Below are 20,698 nucleotides of genomic sequence, written 5' to 3' on the forward strand. Positions count from 1 at the left end.
GACGGTCGACCCTTATGAGCAGCACAGCCCCGACCACACAGCGCATCAGTACACCCTGTCGGAAACACTGCTTCGTAGAGGAACCACAGGGAGGATGGGGCAGACCGCTGTGTCCGGGGAAACACAGCCGCTCATATCTTACCTCCTTCTTCCCTGACTTCTCCACTCGGCTCTCCTGAGAAGGGCTCCTTTGTAAGAGGGTGATCACCTCTGTCTTCTTGGGGAACGAGCCCAGGCCTGAGCGTAATCTTCTTCCCTCTCCTTGAGCCAGCGGTCTGGACTTTTCCTTTACCGATAAGGACATGAGGAGGCTGGGAAGACTCCAAGGCAGGCAGCGTGAGTCCCTGCGAGATGGCCACATCAACAGCTTCTAGAACTGGTGCATCTGTGTCCTGGGTGAGCCCCCTAGAGCCCAAACATGGGTCCTCCACAGTAAGCTGACTTCCAGCATCCTGCACGCACTCCACCTGGAGGCCCGTCGCTCTGCCATGGCTCGGACCCCCAGAGGGTGACGCTGAGCCCCAGTCTTTCACCTGGTCAGACGATGATTTAACAACCGACTCCAGGTCCGGGTCCTCTTCCTCCTGGCTGCCCTGGTGCTGTGGGGACTCTGTCACCGTAGTCCTTCTCTTCTTACAGGGCAACATTGTACAAGGCCCACTCCTGTTCCATCCTGAAAGGAGAAAAGCAAGTTCTCACTACCCTCAGATTAATCACTGGATACCGGCATTTCTTCAAGTATCTTTCTGCTTATTCACACTCAGTCAGGGACACAGTATTTACACCAAATACACAACATCCCAATAAGTGGGAAGTGAAAGACCGTGGTTAGAGTGTGGTGCTCAAACCCTAGCTCCACTCCCACTTAGTACACTATCTTGGCTGATGTAACCTCTCTGATCTTGAGTTTCCTCCGCTGTAAAGGACAGTACCTGTGCTTACCTCAGAGTTGTAAGAATTAAACAGTACGTGATTAGTAAATGTTAGGTATCGTGATTACCGTCTGGGAGGTAGAAAAGCACGATGCTGACAGCAAATCGTGGAGTCAAACTCCATCTGTTTCCCAAGCCAGCCTCTCCCCAGCTTTGTGACCCCACATAAGTTATCTAAACTCAACCTCAGCTTCTTCGGCTATAAAACAAAATAGGGGCACCTGGGTGGCTCAGTCAGTGAAGTGGCTGCCTTTGGCTCAGGTCATGATGGGATTGAGCCCTGCCTCGGGCTCCCTGCTCAGCAGGTCTGCCCCTCCCCCGCTTGTGTTCTCTCGGGCTCGATCCCTCTCTCTCAAATAAATAAATAAAATCTTGTAAAAAAAAAAAAAGTTTAAAAAATGAAATAAAAACAGCATCTATGTCATTAGACAGCAATTTATTAGATCAATAATGTTTGCTATTGCTCTTTTCATAAACAGGTAGTTCCAGTAACAGAAACAATTTAGGGCGCCTGGGTGGCTCAGTGAGTTAAGTCTCTGCCTTCGCCTCAGGTCATAATCTCAAGGTCCTGGGATCGAGCCCCGCATGGGGCCCTCTGCTTGGTGGGGAGCCTGCTTCCCCCTCCCTCTCTCTGCCTGCCTCTTTGCCTGGTTGTGATCTGTCAAGTAAATAAATAAAATCTTAAAAAAAAAAAAAACCCAGAAACAATCCAAAAGCAAAGCATGATTGTTTAAAAAGGTTAAGCTACATTAATGGAAATTTCGTGCTGCAAACAAGCGAGTTCCACTAGGCTCCGCGATAAGTCACTCCCCGGCTCTCGGCTTCAGTTTCAGTTATTCAGTTTAAAAGCGACGCTAACTCAAGCCAGAGGGCATCTTTTATGTCCTTATAGCACCTGTTTGCAAAGCTCTTTTACAGTATTTATCACTTCTGTCCTTCTCTTGTCTGTCTCCTTCCCATCTCCTCCCCCCAAAACTACGTGCTTTCTGAGGAAAAGGACTTTTCCAACTGGTACCCCTAGTGCTTGGCAGGATCTGCCAACAGCATACCCAGTGAATATTTCCAGAAGAAAAGAGCAAACAAGAGAGGGCATGAACTTCCCATTTGGTGCTTAGTCTATGTAGCATTTGGACCAGGAGTTACACAATGTATGAAAACCCGTGGCATCTTTCTAGCCGGAAAAACCTTACTCTCATAAAACACGTTCAAGAATACAGTAAGTTGCCTTGTACAGCACTGAGCTCTTCCTCACTGACAATGACCATCTGCCAGGGCACCCCACGAAAGCCTGAAGAGAGGACTAAGAAAATTCAGAGTCTGAACTATAAGATTATTTTAAAACTCCCCAATTCAGGGGCGCCTGGCTGGCTCTGTCGGACGAGTGCAGGTCCAACTCTTGCTCTCAGGGCTGTGAGTTCGAGCCCCACGTCGGGGAGAGACAGATATCAAATAGACAATTTTTAAAAATAAAATAAACCTCCCTAACTCAGTTTCTCCAGGCAGCAGGAAAGAACCCCACCCTGGGCCCCAAACCAGCCAATGTCCTAATCTTGATTGTTTAAAGCTCAACAAGCACGTGAAGGTTCTGCGGGCCCCGGGGAGGGAGGCTGGGGAGTAGGTAAGAGGTGGGGCGGGCGCAGCCTGCACGGGTCCTACAGTTCAGAGATGAATGACAGGTTGAGAAAAGAAAAAGAAGGACGGGAGGCAGAGAGCGCCTATCCGACGGAGCAGCGTGCAGAGGGGGGCTCCAGGCACCTGAAACGCAGCAGCAGCCGAAGGCCCGGCTGCGGGAACTGGAGTCACCGCCACGGGGGGAATGAATGCGACCCCGGGCAGCGCCGGCGCGGGCCCCTTGCGGGCACAGGTTCCAAAGGGGAGTCCTCGCCGCGCTCCCCACCTCGGCGCCGAGCGGCGGCCGGGCCCCCACGCCCAGCCCAGCCCCGTCACGCACCCCGCGCGGACCCGACCCCTCTTCCCGCCCCACCGCACGCGCCCCGCCGCCCTCACCAGCCGGCCGGATCCCGCGGAAACCCAGCTCCGCTCCCGCCGGAAGTCGGCCAACGGCAGCGCCGGACGTGCGCGCCCCCGAGCGCGCGCGCCGCCGGGCCGCCAAGGAGCATGCGCCAGCCTCCGGGCGCCGTGCTCGCGGGGGGGGGGGGGGGAAGCCGGCGCGGCCGCTGTCGGGCGGGAACTTCGGGGCGAACCCCGGCCGCCTCCGTGGTTGGAGCCGTCCTGCTCCAGACTAAGCTGGGGGTCGCGACTCCGTGGTGTCGCTTGACAGGTAACCCTGCCCGCCGCGAGATACCCGCAGCACGGGACCGAGGAAAGGGCGAGCCCCCAGCGCGGCAGGAGGCGGACTCCCTGCTTCGCACGGATCGAACCAGGCGGGCTCGGCCGCAGCCCGGCGCTGCTCCCGTGCACGGTCCTCCGCACCCCACGCGGGGTTCGCACGGACGCTACCCCCGCGATGCGGTGCGCACGGGGCAGCCTGTGGGACCGCGGCCGTCACACCCTCCAGGTCACACACACATTCCGGGCCCGGCTGGGGGGCGACTCCGCAGACGCGCGCGCTGCCCGGGGCGCTCCGGCGTCCTAGCGCGCTGCCAAGGCGCCGCGGTCGGTGCTCGGGAGGGCGCCCGGGCGGAGCGCAGGCCCCTCGGGCGCACGGGTTTGGGACGGAGGAGTGATTTCTGCAGCCACGGTCCTCCCCCGACGCCGGGGGACGCGCCCCGGCGGCCAGGCTGCAGGCGCGCCGCCGAGTCCACGCATTCGAACGCTCCGGCCCGACCCCGTCCGTCAACGGGCGGAGGGCAGCCGCGGCGGACAGCGAGAGTGGGGCTGCGGCAACCGTGGGTGACTGCCAGGACTGCACCAGCCGCATCACCCGGCCTCTGCCCGGTGCCAAGGACGCCTCCGGAAGCTCGGGGCTCCGTCTGCGCCGCGCCCCCGGGCCTGCGGGACTCGCCGCGCTGCGGCTTCGCTCGCTCGCTCCGCCCTCCCCCTCCGCCGTGCGCGCGCGCGCTGAGACTCGCGGACGGGAAATGCCGGGCGCAGGTCAACGCTGCCCGGGCCGTCCGTTCTGAGGAGGCGCTTTAATGCGCGCGCCACCAGCCCACCGGCGTCTACGGGCATTCCCGGCCCCCGCTCAGTTGCGCCCCCGCCACCCGGTCTGGTCTCAGCCGCGCCTCGGCGGCTTGCGAGGTTGACAGGGTCCCCCGGGGCGGCCTCAAGCCGCGTCGCGGTAACGGCCAGCGACCCGGGAACGCGGACCGCGGAGCGCGCGGTTTTCCCCAATCCCGGGCCCTCCGTCAGCCGGAACGTTCTGCGGCGGCAGGTAGCCCGGGGCCTGCAGGACGCCGGCCGGGCCGCGGGGCTCCCGCCGCACCGACCCACCGCCCGCCCGAGGGCGCGCTCTCGCGCTCCGGACACCCCCGCGGCCGCAGCGGTCCTCCCGCGGACGGCTTCCGGAAGGGGGCGGGGCCCGGCTTCCGGAACTTTTCGGACGGGGCGGAGCCTCCTGCCGAGGGCCGTTCGGGAGAAGGCGGGGCCTGCCTCGCATCAGGACCAGTCTGGCTGCACCTGCATCCTTCGCTCAGAGCATCCCCGGAGCATCTGAGGAGGCGGCCGCAGCTGGCGACCGGGGGCCCGACCGTCGCAGGAGGCGTCCGCCAGACACCTTCCCCCTCCCCTGAGCTAGCGCTCCACAGCGGCGGCCGCGGTGCCGGCCGGGCGCCCCCAGACTTGGCCGACCCCTGAGAAAGCATCTGTAGCAAGAGCCTCCGGCTACGACATGGCTGAGATCACCAACATCCGACCGAGCTTCGGTGAGTCGAGTCGGAAAACTAAGCCCGGGCAGTGGGCACCGCCGCAGCGCCAGAGGGGCCCAGTGCCGGGAGGGAGCGAAGCCCACGCCGGGCCCGCTACGATGGGGCCGGCGGCGGCGGCGGCGGCGGGCGGCGCCTGAACTTGGGCTGCAGGGGCCGGCCAGGCCGGGGGTCCGCCGGGGGTCGCGAGCCGCCGCGGACGCCCAAACGTGGGCCGCGGCGCCGTGCTGCGGGGTGGGGGTGGGGGGCAGGACGCGGACCCCTCCCCCTCGGGGCGCGCAGGGCGGTGCCCCCTGCTCCCCCTCCCACTCCTGGGGCTGCGGGGGAGGACGGCGGCGGGGGATGGGCGCCAAGATGGCAGCTGGGAGGGGTTGGGGGGCTCCGGGTCCGGGGGCTGGGGCACGGCCGCGGGGGAGCCGGGGCTGTGGGGACGCGGGCGCGGGGAGCCGCTGGCCGGCGGGGCGCGGGGCGCGGGCCCGGCGGCAGCCGAGGCCCCCAAGTGCGGTTCTGCACCGTAATGGTGGGTCCGTCCGATGCTACCAAATGGCGCTCGGCGCTGCGGAGCCGGGGATGACGTGATGTCTATTCTGGGCCTCCTGGCAGCGCCCAGGCCCCTCTCCTCGGGCCTTTGTTCCCTGTTTCCCTGGCTGGCCTTTCCGAAAGGGGGACTCACCACGCTGGTGCTGGCGGGGGCGCGGGCCCGGCCCGGGGGGAGGGGCGGAGAGGCCGGGCCCGGGGGAGGCCGCTTTGTGTACCCGGCAAGGCATTACGTCATCGCCGAGCGGCTGGTCCCCGACCCGGGCCTCCAGGCTCCCAGCTCGGCTGCACTCCCGGGGCAGAGAGTGGAGGGGAAAACAGGGAGGAAGACGGGGAAGGAAAGCTGAATAAGCAAGTTCTCCCCCTCTTTGGGGCTTCCTCCAAAATGTGCTAGGGTTGCAAACTTCCTGGGCTACGCTTTTCTGGTTCCAAAATAAAGGAGTTGCCCTGCTTCTCCCTCACTCTACCCAGCTCGGGTGGGAGTTGCTGTCAGCCGAGGGTTTCTTCATGTCTCCTAGGAGAGTCTATCCTTCAGACAACCCAGAAGGTTTGAGCATCCAGACGACAGTTTTTAGGGTGGGGCCACAGTCCAACGAGGAAATGGCTTTTCTCATTCCGCAATTAGAGGTTCGTGGAAACGAGCTCTCTCACTTCAGTGTCAAGAAGACATCATCAGATTAGGGGAAGTATCCAGAGGGCAGATCACACCCATTAGCTATGCTTCCCACTGATTCCCCAAGGCTAAATCTTAGCTGGCTTTCTTTCTTTCACTTCACCTTCTGCATCTCTGTCTTTGAGTCCTAAATTTCCCAAACAGGTGTCCCTCTTGTAGTCACATGAGCATCCCATGATTTTCTTCCTGCTCTTTCTCTTTTGTCTTCTGTCTTCTTTCCAACATATTCTTTTCTCTAATTGCAGTTCCAGATTTCCTTGGAAATTTAGAGGGTGCGGGGCATAATATAGTAGTTTCCTTTAGAAGGAATATTAGTGAAAAAGAGAAATTACTTCAGCTTTTTAACCTACTCCATTTTATTTAACCCTTACAACATCCTCTGGTCTAGGCATTATTATGTATATTTGCCAGATGAGGAAACTGCGGTTCAGTGACACAAAAGAACTTGTGTGAAGTCAGACAGACAGTAAGGGTAGTGCTAGAACTTAAACCAATGTCCAGGTGATGCCAAAGTCCATTGTCATTTCACTGTATCACCCTGGCCTACTTGATAGGGCAATGCTATTTTAGTAAAGGGAGTGTCAAGTGCAGGTCTGGTCCAAGGCTGAGAGCGCAGGGCACAGCCCTCGAACGTCTTACAGGTCTTCGGACATACACAGGGGTCCTACACAGAGCTGCCACTGCCGACTTTCTCACATCTCATAGAGTGCTTTGTTTCAAATGCCTTAGCCCTTGGGAGGTACACCCAGCCAACACTCGATTATCCGTGACCTTGGAGGACAAAAGCAGCAAGCAGCACAGTCGCTGCCAAGTACGACTACTTTTAAAACCCTCACTGCAGCCCCTAGTTCCACCTTCCTTTTCCCACCAAGCTTTTGATGAAAGCAAGAGCGGGCGTTCCTCGTTTCAGCATCTCTGATTTTTCTAGTTCACTGCCGTGGGGGTGGGGGAGAGAGGCAGGGGTTAACCGATACTAAAAGAAAGAAGGGGGCAAAAGTGGGAAACCAGGTGGAGGAGAGCGCCTGGGACAGGCTATAGACGGCTTCACAGGCTTCTCTTTTCCTTCCCTGTCCTGAAACATGGGAATCCCACCTCTTCCCTCCCCGTCCCGCATCCATTTTCTAACAGCAGGTGTGGAGGCATGAGTGGGCTCTCTCAAGACCACAGAGTAAGTCTCTGGTGGAGCCGAAAGCCTCACTCGGACGCCTCCCAGCCTGGGCCTCTACAGCTCTCTTTAAACCGTTCTCAACAATGTACCTGTCTTGTTGGTTTCCCGCTTTCCTCGTCTCATGGAGCCAGTCTCTTCACTGTCATTAATCAGTAGCAAGCGGTTTTCAGGACAGTCCCTGACCAGTGAACCGAGAGCCACTTTTCAGATTGTGCCCATTTTCACTGACCATGGAATCCACTCAGCTGATCGCCTGTTTCCTGAGCTGCCTTCAGATGCACAGGCTCGAGGAGACGGACAGGATGCGAGTTCCGCCAGCTTCCAAGGAGCTTCCTCCCAAGGCTGCTCCCATTTGGTGAAGCCTGTCCCTAACGACCCTTCCTCCCTAACGACCCTTCCTTCGCTTCATACCTGAGGGGCAGTATTATTATTTAGTATGGCCGTGGACGCGGTGGTCCTCCTTTGTTAATGGTTTAGTCCTTCTCTGTACTGTATTATTCAAGAATGTAACCCCTTCTTTTCTTGCCTGACCCCAGCTTTCATAGAATCATGGAATGTGGGAGAAAGAACTTCAGAGACATTTAGTCCAATCCCTACTGAAGAGATTTCTTTTCGAATATGCCTGACCAAGGGCGATCCAACCTCTGAAAGTTTCCAGCTGGAGCGTCATTGCCTCCTGAAGCAGTTGTTGTGAGGCAGTTCTAATAATAATCTGACTCTTCTCACTGAATCAGAGTCTGTCCTCTCGTAGCCTCTACGTGCAGGTGCTAGGCCAGCCCTCTGACGTACGATCCAGCCACACCTCTTCCATCCAAATGCCTTCAATAACTGTAGGAAGTTTTCATTCCCAGACCCCTCAGCTCCCATTCCTTCAGCTTTGCCTCATTTGATGTGGTTTCCAGGCCTTTTATGACCCTGATTATCCATAAGGGAGAGACGCTCCGGTGTCAGGCCGACCAGAGTCTGGGTCCCATCACTGCCATTCGCTCGTCCATGGCCTCGAGCAAATCTGAGTCCCCAGGTTCCTCAGTCGTAAAGTGGGGATATCAGTGGTACTAGTCAGGGAGTTCTTTGACTCAGAGAGCGCGCTGGCGCAATGCCCGGCAGGGACACAGCACATGCACATGAGAAGAGAACAGTTTTTATTCTTGCCTGTGCTAGACAGAACAGTCCGTATATGTCATGACCAGCACAGATGAAATCCTTCTACCCCTCCCCCATCGTCGGGACATCGTACTCGTACTACAGGTTAGCATCCGACTTGGGGTCACCTAAACAACTTTTTTTTTTTTTTTTTTTGAGAGAGCGAGCATGCGTGCACACACACGCACGTGGTGGGGAGGGGTAGAGGCAGAGGGAGAGAGAATCTCAGGCAGGTTCCACGCCCAGCGCAGGGCCCAACGCAGGGCTCGATCTCACAACCCTGAGATCATGGCCTGCACCAAAATAAAGAGTCGTGCACTCGACCAGCTGAGCCACCCAGGTGCCCACAACTAGACTTTTTGCTCCGACAAAGTAAGGTCAAGTAAGGTCTCCCGTAGTGTATCGATAGGTTTTGAAGGCCAATATAGAACTTTATCTTTGAGGTATGCAATCATACCGACTCGTGCTCTTTTTCCAATGTGGGAGGGTGTTTTGAACTCAGATTCATTTGTTCCCTGAATACGTACTATGTGCCCCATGGTCCTAGGACGTAGGGATCTAGCAGTGAACAAAACAGACAGTCACTGTTCTTACTAATCTTCTTCAGTAAGGGAGGACAGACCAACACATGTCAGGAGTAGGAAGTGCTATGAAGAAAAACCAAGCAGGATGGTGGGGACACTATCTCACCGGGGGTGGCCAAGAGGCGCTTTTCCAGTGAGATAAGGTTTGAGCAGAGGCCAGCAGTGAGTGAGGCAGTGAGCCGGGCACACCCTGGTGGGAGGATGTTTCAGGAAGATTCTGGAATGTGTTGAAGTCTTGTCCATTTCCTTAGGTCTTCCGGTCCTACCCAGGTCTTCCCTCTTCCCCTAAAAAGTAATACAGAAAAAGAGACCTTATGGAGAGAGACCTTTAAGACCTAAACCCAGTTTGGGTTTGGTGGACTTACTGGGGAAAAGCAGAGCAACCCCAAACTCATTAAGGGGCCCAGCTTGTGTGGGAAAGGACGAGAGTAAAGGAAGGGAAGGAAGCAGTGTTGCTCTGCGTTCATTCGCTCGTCGAGCAGGTACGTACCAAGAACCAGCTCTGCAGTTTCAGTGCTGGTGAGACAGAAATGAGCAAGAGAGAAAAACCCCAGTTCCCATGAAACTTATTCTCTAGTGAAGTTACATTTCTTGTGGTGAAATTATATACGTGTGTGTGTCACTGCGGGTGAGAGAGAGAAGACGTGAGAAGAAAATTAAGGAGGGCTAGGGCTCGTGGGAAGAAGGTTGAACTTTTATGTAGGGCGGTCAGGGAAGGCCTCACTCGGAAGGTGATATTTGAGCAAAGAGCTGACGTTTTCCACAGTCCCTATTTCCTCCTCTTTAAGATACAAGTATTTAAAAAATAATAATAATAAATTTAAAAAATAAATAAATAAATAAAATACAAGTATTTTTTAAAAAATAAGTAAAATTAGAATAAAATCCCAGTATTTGGAGCTGGGAGCTGAAACCTGGAACGTAGTTTTAAAGTACTCCGATCCAGATTTGTTTTTACCGCCTCCCCCCGTTTACCACCCTTGAACGCCGTTCCGTGAACATGAGCTCACCGCACACCCCGGACAGATGCCATGGAACGTTCTGAAACCAGACATGGCCCGTGCCCGTGTGTGTTGTGTAACGGTTGAGGTAAAAAGGTGACTTCATAACACGGGGCAGCTTTACGTGAGACGCAAATCAGTAAGAGGGAACCAAGCCCTGGAGTGCTGAGAAGAGGCGGAGAGAAGAGCGGGGAGTTGGGCAGGGCACTTCAGGGAAGGCTTCCTGGAGAAGAGAAGGGTTTCGTCCAGTGTGGTGGGAAGGAACAGCCCTGGATTGGCTGGAGAGGCTGGCTCGGGGCGTCTCCCAGAGAGGGGATGCTCCTGAACCTAGGCGAGCTCATGGTGATGCCGCGCGGGCTCCGTCTCAGGTTACCTCGGCTCTGTAGAGGGCTTGGTCTGGACGAGGGGTTAAGGTCCTCCTGGCTTGACGCATCTCTGGTCTCCACCTTCAGATGTGTCCCCAGTGGTGGCTGGCCTCGTCGGGGCGTCAGTGCTGGTGGTGTGCGTCTCGGTGACCGTCTTTGTGTGGACGTGCTGCCACCAGCGGGCAGAGAAGAAGCACAAGAGCCCCCCGTATAAGTTTATCCACATGCTCAAAGGCATCAGCATCTACCCAGAGACGCTCAGCAACAAGAAGAAAATCATCAAAGTGCGGAGAGACGAAGACGGCCCTGGGAGGGGAGGCGGGCGCGGGAGTGTGCTGGTGGATGCGGCCGAGGCCGGCCTGCTGGGCCCTGACCGGGGTCCCAAGGGCCCGGGCTCCGGTTCTTGTATGGACCAGTTACCCATCAAGGTGGACTATGGGGAAGAACTAAGGAGCCCCATTGCGAGCCTGACCCCCGGGGAGAGCAAAACCACGTCTCCGTCATCTCCAGAGGAGGACGTCATGCTGGGAACCCTCACCTTCTCCGTGGACTATAACTTCCCGAAAAAAGCCCTGGTGGTGACGATCCAGGAGGCCCACGGGCTGCCAGTGATGGACGAGCAGACCCAGGGTTCTGACCCGTACATCAAAATGACCATCCTCCCCGACAAGCGGCACCGGGTGAAGACCAGAGTGCTGCGGAAAACGCTGGACCCCGTGTTCGACGAGACCTTCACCTTCTACGGCATCCCGTACAGCCAGCTGCAGGACCTGGTGCTACACTTCCTCGTGCTCAGCTTCGACCGCTTCTCCCGGGACGACGTCATCGGGGAAGTCATGGTGCCGCTGGCCGGCGTGGACCCCAGCACGGGCAAGGCACAGCTGACCAGGGACATCACCAAAAGGAACATCCAGGTGAGGCGGGAGAGTGCGTCGGGGAGGGCCGGTGGGTTGGCGGAGGTGAGATCGCGGGGGGCGGGTAGAGGGGCGGGGGGCGCGTGGGTGGCAGAGAGGGGCTCTAGGCAGGAAGCTCATGGCTGTCAGGGATCAGCGGGGGCCAGAAGGAGACAGAGGGCCTCCTCCAAAAGGAACTTCGCAGGGAAAGACGGACGGGTGGGCAGCTTCTGAATTTCTCTTCGTGGTGGGCATCCTGACGCTAAGCCCAGGTTACCTGGGGCAGACTCGCCCCCACCGGTCCTAGACCGGGACATGGGGGCCAGTTTCTTCTCCCAAGCCGTGTGGGATCTCCCTCCAGGGAACCATGATGGAGGTTCAGTAATTCTGCCCCCCGCGTCCCTGTCCGGCCCCAACCGGGTCACGTGGGGGTCCTCCCATAGCCTTGCCTCCACGTTCGGAGGGGAATGAGAGCCCACCCCCCTGCCTTCTCCCCACTGGGCCAGCTCGGGCTCCTGAGTTGTAATTTTAGGGGTGCCAGAAACATGCCCCACCCCCGCGAGTTCATGCGTTTCTTACACAGCTGGGGTGGGGGGCAGTGTGGTTGTCCGCTGAGCCACACGCCCCAGCTCACCGCTTCCCAGCCGGGGGGCACAAGGAGGTACAGAACCCTCCTGGGCTTCGGGGTCGCCATCTGGGAAATGGAGCTGAAAACGCCGTCCTCCTCAGACGGCTTGAGGGTTGGAGGAGACAACGTGTCTGGCACCTTGTTGCCCTTAAGGACCTTGACTCCCCTGGGGGAGAGACCATCCGAGCAGCCGCCACACAGAGAGTAGGAGCCTCGAAAGACGTTGCTGGCTTTTCGGACTCAGACTTTCAATCCTGTTTCAAGGTACAGCGTAAGTAGCTAATACCAGGGGCTTTGAAGTCAAAGCCAAGTTTGAGTCCAAGTCTCACACGCTCCCTGAGCTCGGCTTAGCAACTCTGATCTCAGGTTCCCACAGGAACGAAGCAAGAGGATACGTTTGCACGGCCCCTCGCGCGCAGCGACCCTCCAGGAAACCGGCCCCACTGCTGGTGGTGGTGCCGCTGTTTCTGCTGTCGGGGAGGCTTGGTCCCCAGGAGATATATGTGGTTCACAGATGTTTATGTTCTGTTTTGGCAAAGTAGAGGAAGGCAGGGGAGCCTGAGTCACTGGAGAAGGAGGGGGGAGGTTCGGAAAGGACATCAGAGCCACTGAAAACTAGCACCCAGAAAGATCCGTGGCTCGGAGGCCATGCTTATCTCCCGGTGCCCACCTGCAAGCCCGCACTGGACTCCCTGGCGAGGCAGGGCGCTCGGGACCGGACGAGAGAGGCTCTGGGCCGGTAGAGGCTGCGCGTGCAGTGAGCTCCAGGCACAAGGTGTGCCCTCTACCAGGGGGCCCTGCCCCTCAGAGTGTGTCACAGGCTCTGTCCCCCTGCCCGGTGAACCACGGCTGCCGTGGGGCACACCCAGCTGTGCCTTGCAGCGGCCCAGAAGCCCAGGCAGTTTCAGAGTATTAGAGGGGTTTGGTCAGGGCATAAGCACGGGTCCAAGGCCAGGACACAAGGAGCCGTCCTAGAGTCCAACACAGCAAGGGCTCTTGTATCCTCTGGGGTTGGGGTCAGAAGCCCCAGTAGACACTGTGGCAGTGACCTGTTTTCATCCTAGTTGGTCCCCTTCCCCTTGCCCGCCTTCTCTTTCCTCGGGGTTCCACCAAGCCCTCCTGGCTCCCTGACCCCCCTTTCCAGCTCCACACTCCCCCCACCTGCCTTCCTCTCTCGGCCTGAGCCGTCCTTCCCCAGAGCCCCAGCCTTGCTGGAGCCCCCAACTGGCCAGACGACCCCAGACGGCTCATGCTGTCGTAGCCAAGGCCGAAGGCAGGCGATGGCTCTGTGCCAAGCTGCAGCTGGGAAGAGACCGGCCAGGAAAGGGACTGATTTGGGCTGGGAACAAAACAGCCTCGAATCCAGGACACTGGCCAGGGAGCGCAGACAATGGCATTTGCTGAACTGCCAGGGGCTCTTGGCAAGAGCCAAGTTTCTTTCCACTTTATTAACTCCCTTCAGGGGCGACAAGCCAGGGCAAGGATCCTGGGCCCCCGGGGAGAGGCCCAGACAGGACATACCGAAGCTGTGCGACCCTGCGCCAGAGCCTTCCAGCCTCCTGGACGTCCTAAGCGTTTCCCAAGCCGGCGCCTGTGGGCAGGGCCATGGCTGTCACCGCACTGGTCTGGCCGCTGGTCCCCAAGCCTCTCTGCAGTGCAGCCTCTGCCCATCGCCCCTGGTCCTCTCTGCCGAGACCAAGAGTCTGCCCTGTCTGGATCTCCCCTGGGCTCACCAGTTACAGCTGCTCCGAACCACTCCACACTCTGTAGAGAGCTGGCTGGTCAGTGGAAGGCATCCCCTTCTAATGCGGGGCCACATTAGCTTCTCCCACCCAGAGGCCCGGACGGAGACTGCTGGGAATGGCACTTCTCTCCACAACATCGCCCTGAACTGCATTCCCCCCCCCTTAGCAGAAAAACTGCCTCGTCCCCTTTCCATTACCCACGGCCGAAGAAGCCAGGGGCACTACCCACGGCCGAAGAACAGGGGCACTGCCCACTGCAAAGAAGCCAGGGGCATTACCCATGGCCGAAGAAGCCAGGGGCTGGCCATCTTCCCTGACCCTTCCATCGCGGTCTCTCTAGGTCTCATCTGGGCCGGACCATGAAGGCAGGCGGGATCGCTGAGAGCACTCTCAGTGCTTATGAACATACAAGACGTAAGAAACATTAGAAATTAACCCTTGATCATGAAGGAAAGATCCCAGGATACATTTTATAATGCCCCAAATTTCTGATCTCTCCTGAGATCTCTGATCTCCAAAACTAGTTTTTTGTTGTTGTTTTTTTTGAGTAGCAGCTTTTTTTCTAATATTTTATTCAGATAGACATCTTTTTTAAGGAGGCTCTACACCGAGCGTGGGGCTTGAACTCACAATCCTGAGATCAAGATATCCCCCTTTTCCGGTTGAGGGGCCAGCAGGCCCCTTGGATAAAAATTAACCTGAATTTACATTCCCATGATAAAGCCCGCGTGGGGAGAAGGAAGGCTGTCCAGAGAGGGCTAGGGGATCGTGCACCATCATTAGGGTCCCCCAAGTTTCTTGAGCTCATTGTTTTCCAAATCACTTCCTATCCTTGCTGGGCCCCGTCTGGTGTTGATGGCCTGTGATGATGGTCATGGGAATGACCAGGATTCTTAAAAGCTCAGATTTGTGAGGGACCTGAGAGGTTCCGCAGCGGAGCCAAAAGGGGCTGAAAAGAAACGAGCCAGGAGGAGAGTAGCTGTGCTCACGCGCTGGCGAGAAGGTGCGGGCGTGTTGGAACAGTGCGGGTTTTGTTTCTCTTGTTTTCCCGACTGGGATCCGTGGGGAGGTGGTCCTCGGGACTTCTGGCCCCAGTGAAGGTGTGTTGAGGGTGTGCGGGTCCGCCTCGTGCAAAGGCCGTGGGGCTGGACTGTCGCTCTGGAAGGGGCTCTGCTGCTCCCAGGGAACAGAGCCTCACCCGAGCCTCATCTGAGCCCCCCACGCGTCTTCCCCGGAACCGCTGCACCTGCTCCTCTTCGCCAAGGGAGCCCGCGGTCTGGGAGCGAAGCCTCCCAGGTCTTTCAGGCGTGGATAAGACCCTTTCTCCTCCTGTGCTTCTGCCTGCCTCAGGAGGCCGGGGGGCTGGGAAACCGAGCCGCTCCCAGCCCCGCTCCCAGCCCCGGACAAAGAGCCCTTGAGAGAGAACCATTGACGATGCTACTGCGGTGGGAAGTGGGTGGGAAGAGAAGGGGGGAGGGGACAGAAGAGCGGCATCAGGGAGGTGGGACCGGCCCTGTGAGATGGCCAGAGGTGAAGGGGGGGTCAGATGGACAGCAAGTGCCGGGGGGTGATTTTAGGGGAGAAGATCACTGGAAGGGCAACCAGGAGTCGTCCGCTTCTCCAAAGCAAGGGAAGGGCTGGGGAATTTGGATTGCACAGACTTGGCTATCTTCCCAGTGGGTGAGTTTCAAAACACCGTTTTAACCAAATAATTAGGAAACCCAAGCTATAATTTTATAGTCCGTGCTTTTTTTTTTTAAACAAATAAAAGTTTGGGGGGCTTTTTTTTTTGCTTTTTTGGTTTTTGGTTTTTGTTTTATTTTATTTTATTTTATTTATTTATTTGATAAAGAAATCACAAGAGGCAGGCAGGGCGGGGGGAAGCAGGCTCCCAATTCGGGGCTCGATCCCAGGACCCTGAGATCATGACCTGAGCCGAAGTCAGAGGCTTAACCCACTGAGCCACGCAGGCGCCTCAAAAACTGTTTTTCAAATCAAGTTTCCCCTTTACCCTTCTTCTGTATCTAGAGTCCAAATTGTGTTTAAAGACTGTGCGTCCGTGTAAGCAGGCGCGGACAGCCTGTAGGCTGTAGGTAAGGAGGAAACGGGGTCTCCAATCTAGCACAAAAAAGCCACGAAAATCTTTTTTCAGGTCTGTTCTGTTCGGGACTTCAGTTTCAAAAGCTAAAGGCTAAGTTCACCTTATAGTCATTTCATGCCCTATGAGAGAGGTTTCCATACGTTTCTGGTATGAAACAGAGCCTCAGCAAAGTCTCTGAACTATGTGATACGTTAGTACAGTTTCATCCCCTGAGATGCGCTGGGCCTCGAGTCAGAGCGCTGGCCCTGGGGTTTGGTTTCTCTCCTTGCTTCTCGTGGACGAGCTGATTCAGTGACTTCCTGTCCTTGTCCGCGGGCGCCCCCCCCCCCGGTGGTGCTCATTGACAGCAGGCCTCCCCCCCTTTCCAGCCAACAGCGAGTAGACTCACCAGAAGTGATTTCGCGGGTGTGCGGCACGCGGAAGGCTGGTGGCGGGCACAGTCTGCTCGTGTTCAGTCCGAGAACACTTCCTGGGGCAGGCGACGTTTCCTTGGGGCTTTGAAGCATGCAAGAAGTAAGAGTTGGTAGTGGGGGCATTTTTGTCCCAAATTTCCTTATTTTGTCCAATATTCCCAGACCCCACCCCTTTCTGTTTCCCTTCTCCCAGCCTCATCCCTACTCTATAAACCAGAAACACACAATGTTTAAAGATTATTTATTTTTAAAAGCTTGTATTGATTTGAAGGAGAGCGGGCACACGCTGGGGAGCGCCCCGCAGAGGGGCAGACTCCCCACTGACCACGGATCCTAGGACCCAGGATCATGACCTGAGCGGAAGGCAGACACTTCACCACTGGGCCACCCAGGTGTCCCAGATTTTTTTTAAAAGTTTAAAAAAAGCCGGGGGGGGGGGGGGACAAAAGAAGCATAGATAAATAAAACTAAAAAATAAGCTAGAAACACAAGAAATTGACTGACTCCATTTCAGCAAGCTCTTCTAGAGACGTGTCCTGCCCCGTGCTCACTCTGCTGCGGGCGCCCCAGGTCCCGTCCACAGCCTGAGACAGCAGCCTCTGGGCCCGTCTCCCCTCCAGTTCACTCTCCAGCTCTCACTGGAACAATGCTAGTCCCCGTAAAACAGTAACACAGCGACAACTGTGTCCCTCCTGTGCCGGCAACTGTCACCCCCGGCCTGTGGTTAGAAGCCCTACACTCAGCCCTGAGGTCAGCCGGCAAGCCCCCCCGGGGTCCCCCAGCAGCTCTCAGCCAGGCTCCTTACTGCTCTGATGAGGGCAGGTGTGTTTCGGTCTCTTCTGGACTTGGTGCTCCTTGGGGGCAGGAACCGGATCCCGGGCCCCTGGCTGGCTCAGTCACTAGAACCTGCAACTCTCGATCTCAGGGTTGTGAGTTCGGGATCTGCGCTGGCGTAGAGACTACTTAAAATTTTTAAAAAGAGAGAAAAAAACAAAAAAGAAAAACAAAAAGGAGCCCAGGTCCCATCAGCTCCAGACCGCCATCACCCAGCACGAATCCAAGTGTTGTTTAGAACGCCCTTGCAGGGGCGCCGAGTGGCTCAGTGGGTTGAGCCTCTGCCTTCGGCTCGGGTCATGATCTCAGGGTCCTGGGATCGAGCCCCTCATCGGGCTCTCTGCTCGGCAGGGAGCCTGCTTCCCCCTCTCTCTCTCTGCCTGATTCTCTGCCTGCTTGTGATCTGTCAAATAAATAAAATCTTAAAAAAAAATAAAATACCCTTGCAGGCTGGAGGGTTTTTTCCTTTCCCAAGCAGAGCCTAGAATAAGATTCAAAGAGGGGAGCCCCAACCTGTGGGCACCCGGGAGGAAGCCAGCTGGGCTGGACAAGACACGGCAGGCAGACAGAACGGGGGCACGCTCCCCGTGGGGAACGGAGGGACGGTCCCCAGGAAGCTTGGGAACCTGCCCGAGCCAGGGGCTGAGTGACCGGCACAGTGAAGGCTCAACCCCAAGTTCCCCGCCTTCCACCATCCAGGCTCTGTTACCCCAAGAACCGAATGAGGCTCCGGGAGAGAACGTGCTTCTCTAGGCACTGGTGCAGGTAAAATTTTACCCGTTTCCATTTCTTTAGTCGTCTCGATGCTCTGAGGTCGGTACTGGTTTTATCTGCACCCTTCAGGTGAGGAAACGGGGGCACAGAGCCGTCAAGTTCTCATCCAGGTCGCACAGGCCGGGAGTAGCAGCCGGACTGGAATCCAGACCTGCATGGCCTCAGAGTCACGCTCGGGAACACGACGCGAGCAAACAGTTGCATTTAGCGTCGGGATTGTAACGAGGATGTGTCCATTTCCCCTGCCCGTTAAACGTGACCGTAACACGCCGGCGGGAGGCGCACCTTCCGTGGCCCTGCGCAGCCCCTCCGGCCGGGGCTCCGCAGCCCTGCTGCCCCCGCCCCCTCGCCAGGACGCTCACCTGCTGTTTCCTCTTCACAGAAGTGCATTAGCAGAGGGGAGCTCCAGGTGTCTCTGTCCTACCAGCCCGTGGCACAGAGACTGACTGTGGTGGTCCTCAAAGCCCGACACCTGCCGAAAATGGACATCACCGGCCTCTCAGGTAGCAGCTATTCACCTCGACCTGCCTCGGGCCCCCTGGCCCCACACTGTCCCACCTGCACCCCCGACGCCCTCCGGTCCCCTCCCCGGTCACGGGTTCTAGCTGTCCCTAGCACGGGAGGTGCCCCGGGTGGGCGGAGAGGTCTGGACATTCGGTGAGGTGCCCCCCGCGGGGCGCGTGCCAGCCACTGTGCCCCGGAAAACGCTGCCCGGTGTCACGGGCTTTCCTCACTCCTGACTTGGGCAAGTTGTTCTGTGTTCCGGGGTGCCCCGGGCCCGCGCCCACCCGAGGTCAGGAGTGCGTCTGGTGCGCAGTCCCCGGAGACCACGGGTGAGTGGTCACCACAGGAGCGCAGGCCCCTCCCCATGAAGTCGCCGTGCGAGGGGAGGACCGTGTCATGGGCCTGTCTCCCTTTTCTCTCTGGTGGCCCCAGATCCTTATGTCAAGGTGAACGTCTACTACGGCAGAAAGCGCATCGCCAAGAAGAAAACCCACGTGAAGAAGTGCACTTTGAACCCCGTCTTCAACGAGTCCTTCGTCTACGACATCCCCCCTGACCTCCTGCCTGACGTCAGCATCGAGTTCCTGGTCATCGACTTCGACCGCACCACCAAGAACGAGGCAGTGGGAAGGCTGATCCTGGGGGCACACAGCGTCACCAGCAGCGGCGCCGAGCACTGGAGGGAGGTGTGCGAGAAACCCCGCAAGCCCGTGGCTAAGTGGCACAGTCTGAGCGAGTACTAGTCGTGTCGTCCTTGCCCAGGCCCGGGCTAGGCAGGCCGGCGGGGACGGAGATGCCACACAGGAGCGGACTCAGAACCTCATTTTAGCTGTAGAAGATTTCTTACAAAACACACCCCACAAAGAACACCCCACATGACCACAGCTGCAGATCAGTTCTTAGCGATGACGATTTTTCTCCTTTGCAAGGCACTAGAAATCCTTTTTTTTTTTTTAATGGGGAGAAAGAGAGGGAAAGGCCTCACAAGTCTATATATAACAATGTAACCTTATACTTGCATGTCTAATACAAACTGAAGAAATTAGCCTAACTGCCAATATCAAGTTACAGATTTTGATCCATGAAAATTGTGTTTTGTGCCGAATTGTATTTGCTGATTCCCTGAAATTGGCCTCTTTTTTATTGGGCTTCCCTGGAGAGTGACTCCCGCCCCCAGCTCTGCAGAAGGATGTTGTTTTGCTCATGTAAAACCTTGTAGCGTCGCCATCCCCGTCGGATGCCCCCCCCCCCAGCTCTGCTCTTTGAGCTCAGGGTCCAGAGGTCGAGGTCTGTCGTGAGCCAGGAAACGGAGGTGGGCCGAAGGAGGCCGGGTGTGCAGGGGGAGATCTGGGGTGCGGGCTTCTCGCTGCCCCGCTCCTGCTGGAGGGCTCAGGGGCAGCCCAGGGTTAACTGAGGCTGGAGCCCATGCGCATGGCGGGCTTGGAGGTAGAGCCCGGGTCTCCGAAACTGGACGTTGGTCTAGAGAGAGCTTCGAGCCTTCCAGTCGGGCTAGGGTGGCTCCGGGGGCCGGAGTGACAAGCCTTTTGCTGGCGTGAAGGGTGAACTGGCCTTTATTGTTCCAGAAGTGCTGACCCAGGAGACGCTTTCGAGTTTTCTCAGGGAGCACAGATGAGATCGGTTCTGCTTCCTTAGGAAAAGGGCTTCAGAAATGACCGCTTATCCTGGGAGTTATCACCTGTGGCTCTTCAGGCTAGAGAAGGGAGTAAACTCGAGCGCAGGCGCGGTCAAGGTGACCCAGCTTTGTCTCTCCCGTCCTGTCCCTCAGAGCAGGGTGCTTAACGGGGCCCTGGGTCCTACTCAGCGTCGAGACCAGGGGAAGGGCCGGGGGGAGCACGCGGCTCTATCCCCTCCCGCCGGTGGCAAGGGCGCTGGGGTCTCCGCACCCCTGGTCGGCCCCCGCTCTCCCGTCGAGACCCATCGGAGGGCAGAGCCCAGGGGCGGGGGGGCAGTCCGCGAGCGTGTCCAGGCAGCAGAGCCCACCGGCGGCCCACAGAGAGGCTTGGATCAGCAGCCGCTGGAGCCGGGGCCTGGCCAAGCAGGTCCAGCCCCGCGCGAGAGCGCCCCTTCCCGCCTGCTTCCGAGGAGGCCGGGTGTCTGCGCACAGAGTGACGGGGCCGGGACATCCTCTTAGCTCTTGTGCGTTTAAGACCGGTCTGCTCCCTCCGTCCTCCTGCTGTTCTCTTTTCAAAACCTGGTTCTGAGTGGGCCTGAGCAGCTCGCAGCAGGCACAAAGGCCTCTCTGTTCTCGTCCCCGCCCCCTGCTCCCCTCCCCACACCCTTCATCGGACTCGCGATGCCATCGGTGTCCACACCACCCGTCTCTATCCTAATACTCCATCGAATGTAAATACTGTATCATACGTAGAAGAAAATAATTTTTGTTTTCTAAAAACGCATTTTGAGATAGTTTAGTGTAAATCTGACAGGAGCATTCTGAAGCCCCATTAGGAAAAAATCTTAAATGCTTCCTCTTCATCGCCTTAATGTCTGAAGATCAGAAATCGCTGAGCAACCCGCTTTCGTTTCCTTCCCAGAAACACTGCAGAGCAAACAGGCGC

General features: G+C 57.4%; 2 protein-coding genes across 11 annotated transcripts in view; one reads left to right on the plus strand and one right to left on the minus strand.

Moving 5' to 3' along the window:
• Positions 1-3,059, minus strand: part of GON4L (gon-4 like) — a 65,166-nt gene extending 62,107 nt beyond the window's left edge. For 7 of the 9 annotated variants that reach the window (XR_013968050.1, XR_013968051.1, XR_013968052.1 and 4 more), the window contains exons 1-2: positions 2,940-3,059; positions 143-673 (exon numbers count right to left, since the gene is read on the minus strand). Coding sequence is in view for 6 of the 9 variants with exons in the window: in XM_080824904.1 (XP_080681030.1) it covers positions 143-647 (505 nt within the window). In the remaining 3 variants the exon portion in view is untranslated. Of the gene's footprint in view, positions 1-142; positions 1,139-2,939 lie in introns of those variants that run through there. The other 2 variants (XM_080824906.1, XM_080824907.1) reach the window with 2 other exon arrangements.
• Positions 3,060-3,422: 363 nt separating this feature from the next.
• Positions 3,423-19,244, plus strand: SYT11 (synaptotagmin 11). 2 transcript variants are annotated; one of them, XM_080824913.1, is made up of 4 exons: positions 3,423-4,756; positions 10,315-11,141; positions 17,998-18,121; positions 18,552-19,244. In XM_080824913.1, the coding sequence occupies exons 1-4, from the start codon at positions 4,723-4,725 to the stop codon at positions 18,860-18,862; spliced, it is 1,296 nt and encodes a 431-aa protein (XP_080681039.1). In that variant the 5' UTR covers positions 3,423-4,722; the 3' UTR covers positions 18,863-19,244. The 2 variants fall into 2 exon arrangements, with proteins under 2 accessions (XP_080681039.1, XP_080681040.1); XM_080824914.1 differs by having other exon boundaries at positions 3,784-4,756; positions 17,998-18,118; positions 18,552-19,238.
• Positions 19,245-20,698: the final 1,454 nt, after the last annotated feature.

This window comes from Martes martes, assembly GCF_963455335.1.
Source record: "Martes martes genome assembly, chromosome: 15".
Taxonomy (NCBI): domain Eukaryota; kingdom Metazoa; phylum Chordata; class Mammalia; order Carnivora; family Mustelidae; genus Martes; species Martes martes.

Bases quoted from the DNA above. Each gene is read 5' to 3' on its own strand.
- SYT11 (XM_080824913.1), top strand. From the start codon at position 4,723: ATGGCTGAGATCACCAACATCCGACCGAGCTTCG. The intron at 4,757-10,314 runs GTGAGTCGAGTC...CTCCACCTTCAG, and splicing joins CAACATCCGACCGAGCTTCG to ATGTGTCCCCAGTGGTGGCT. The intron at 18,122-18,551 runs GCAGCTATTCAC...TGGTGGCCCCAG, and splicing joins CATCACCGGCCTCTCAGGTA to ATCCTTATGTCAAGGTGAAC.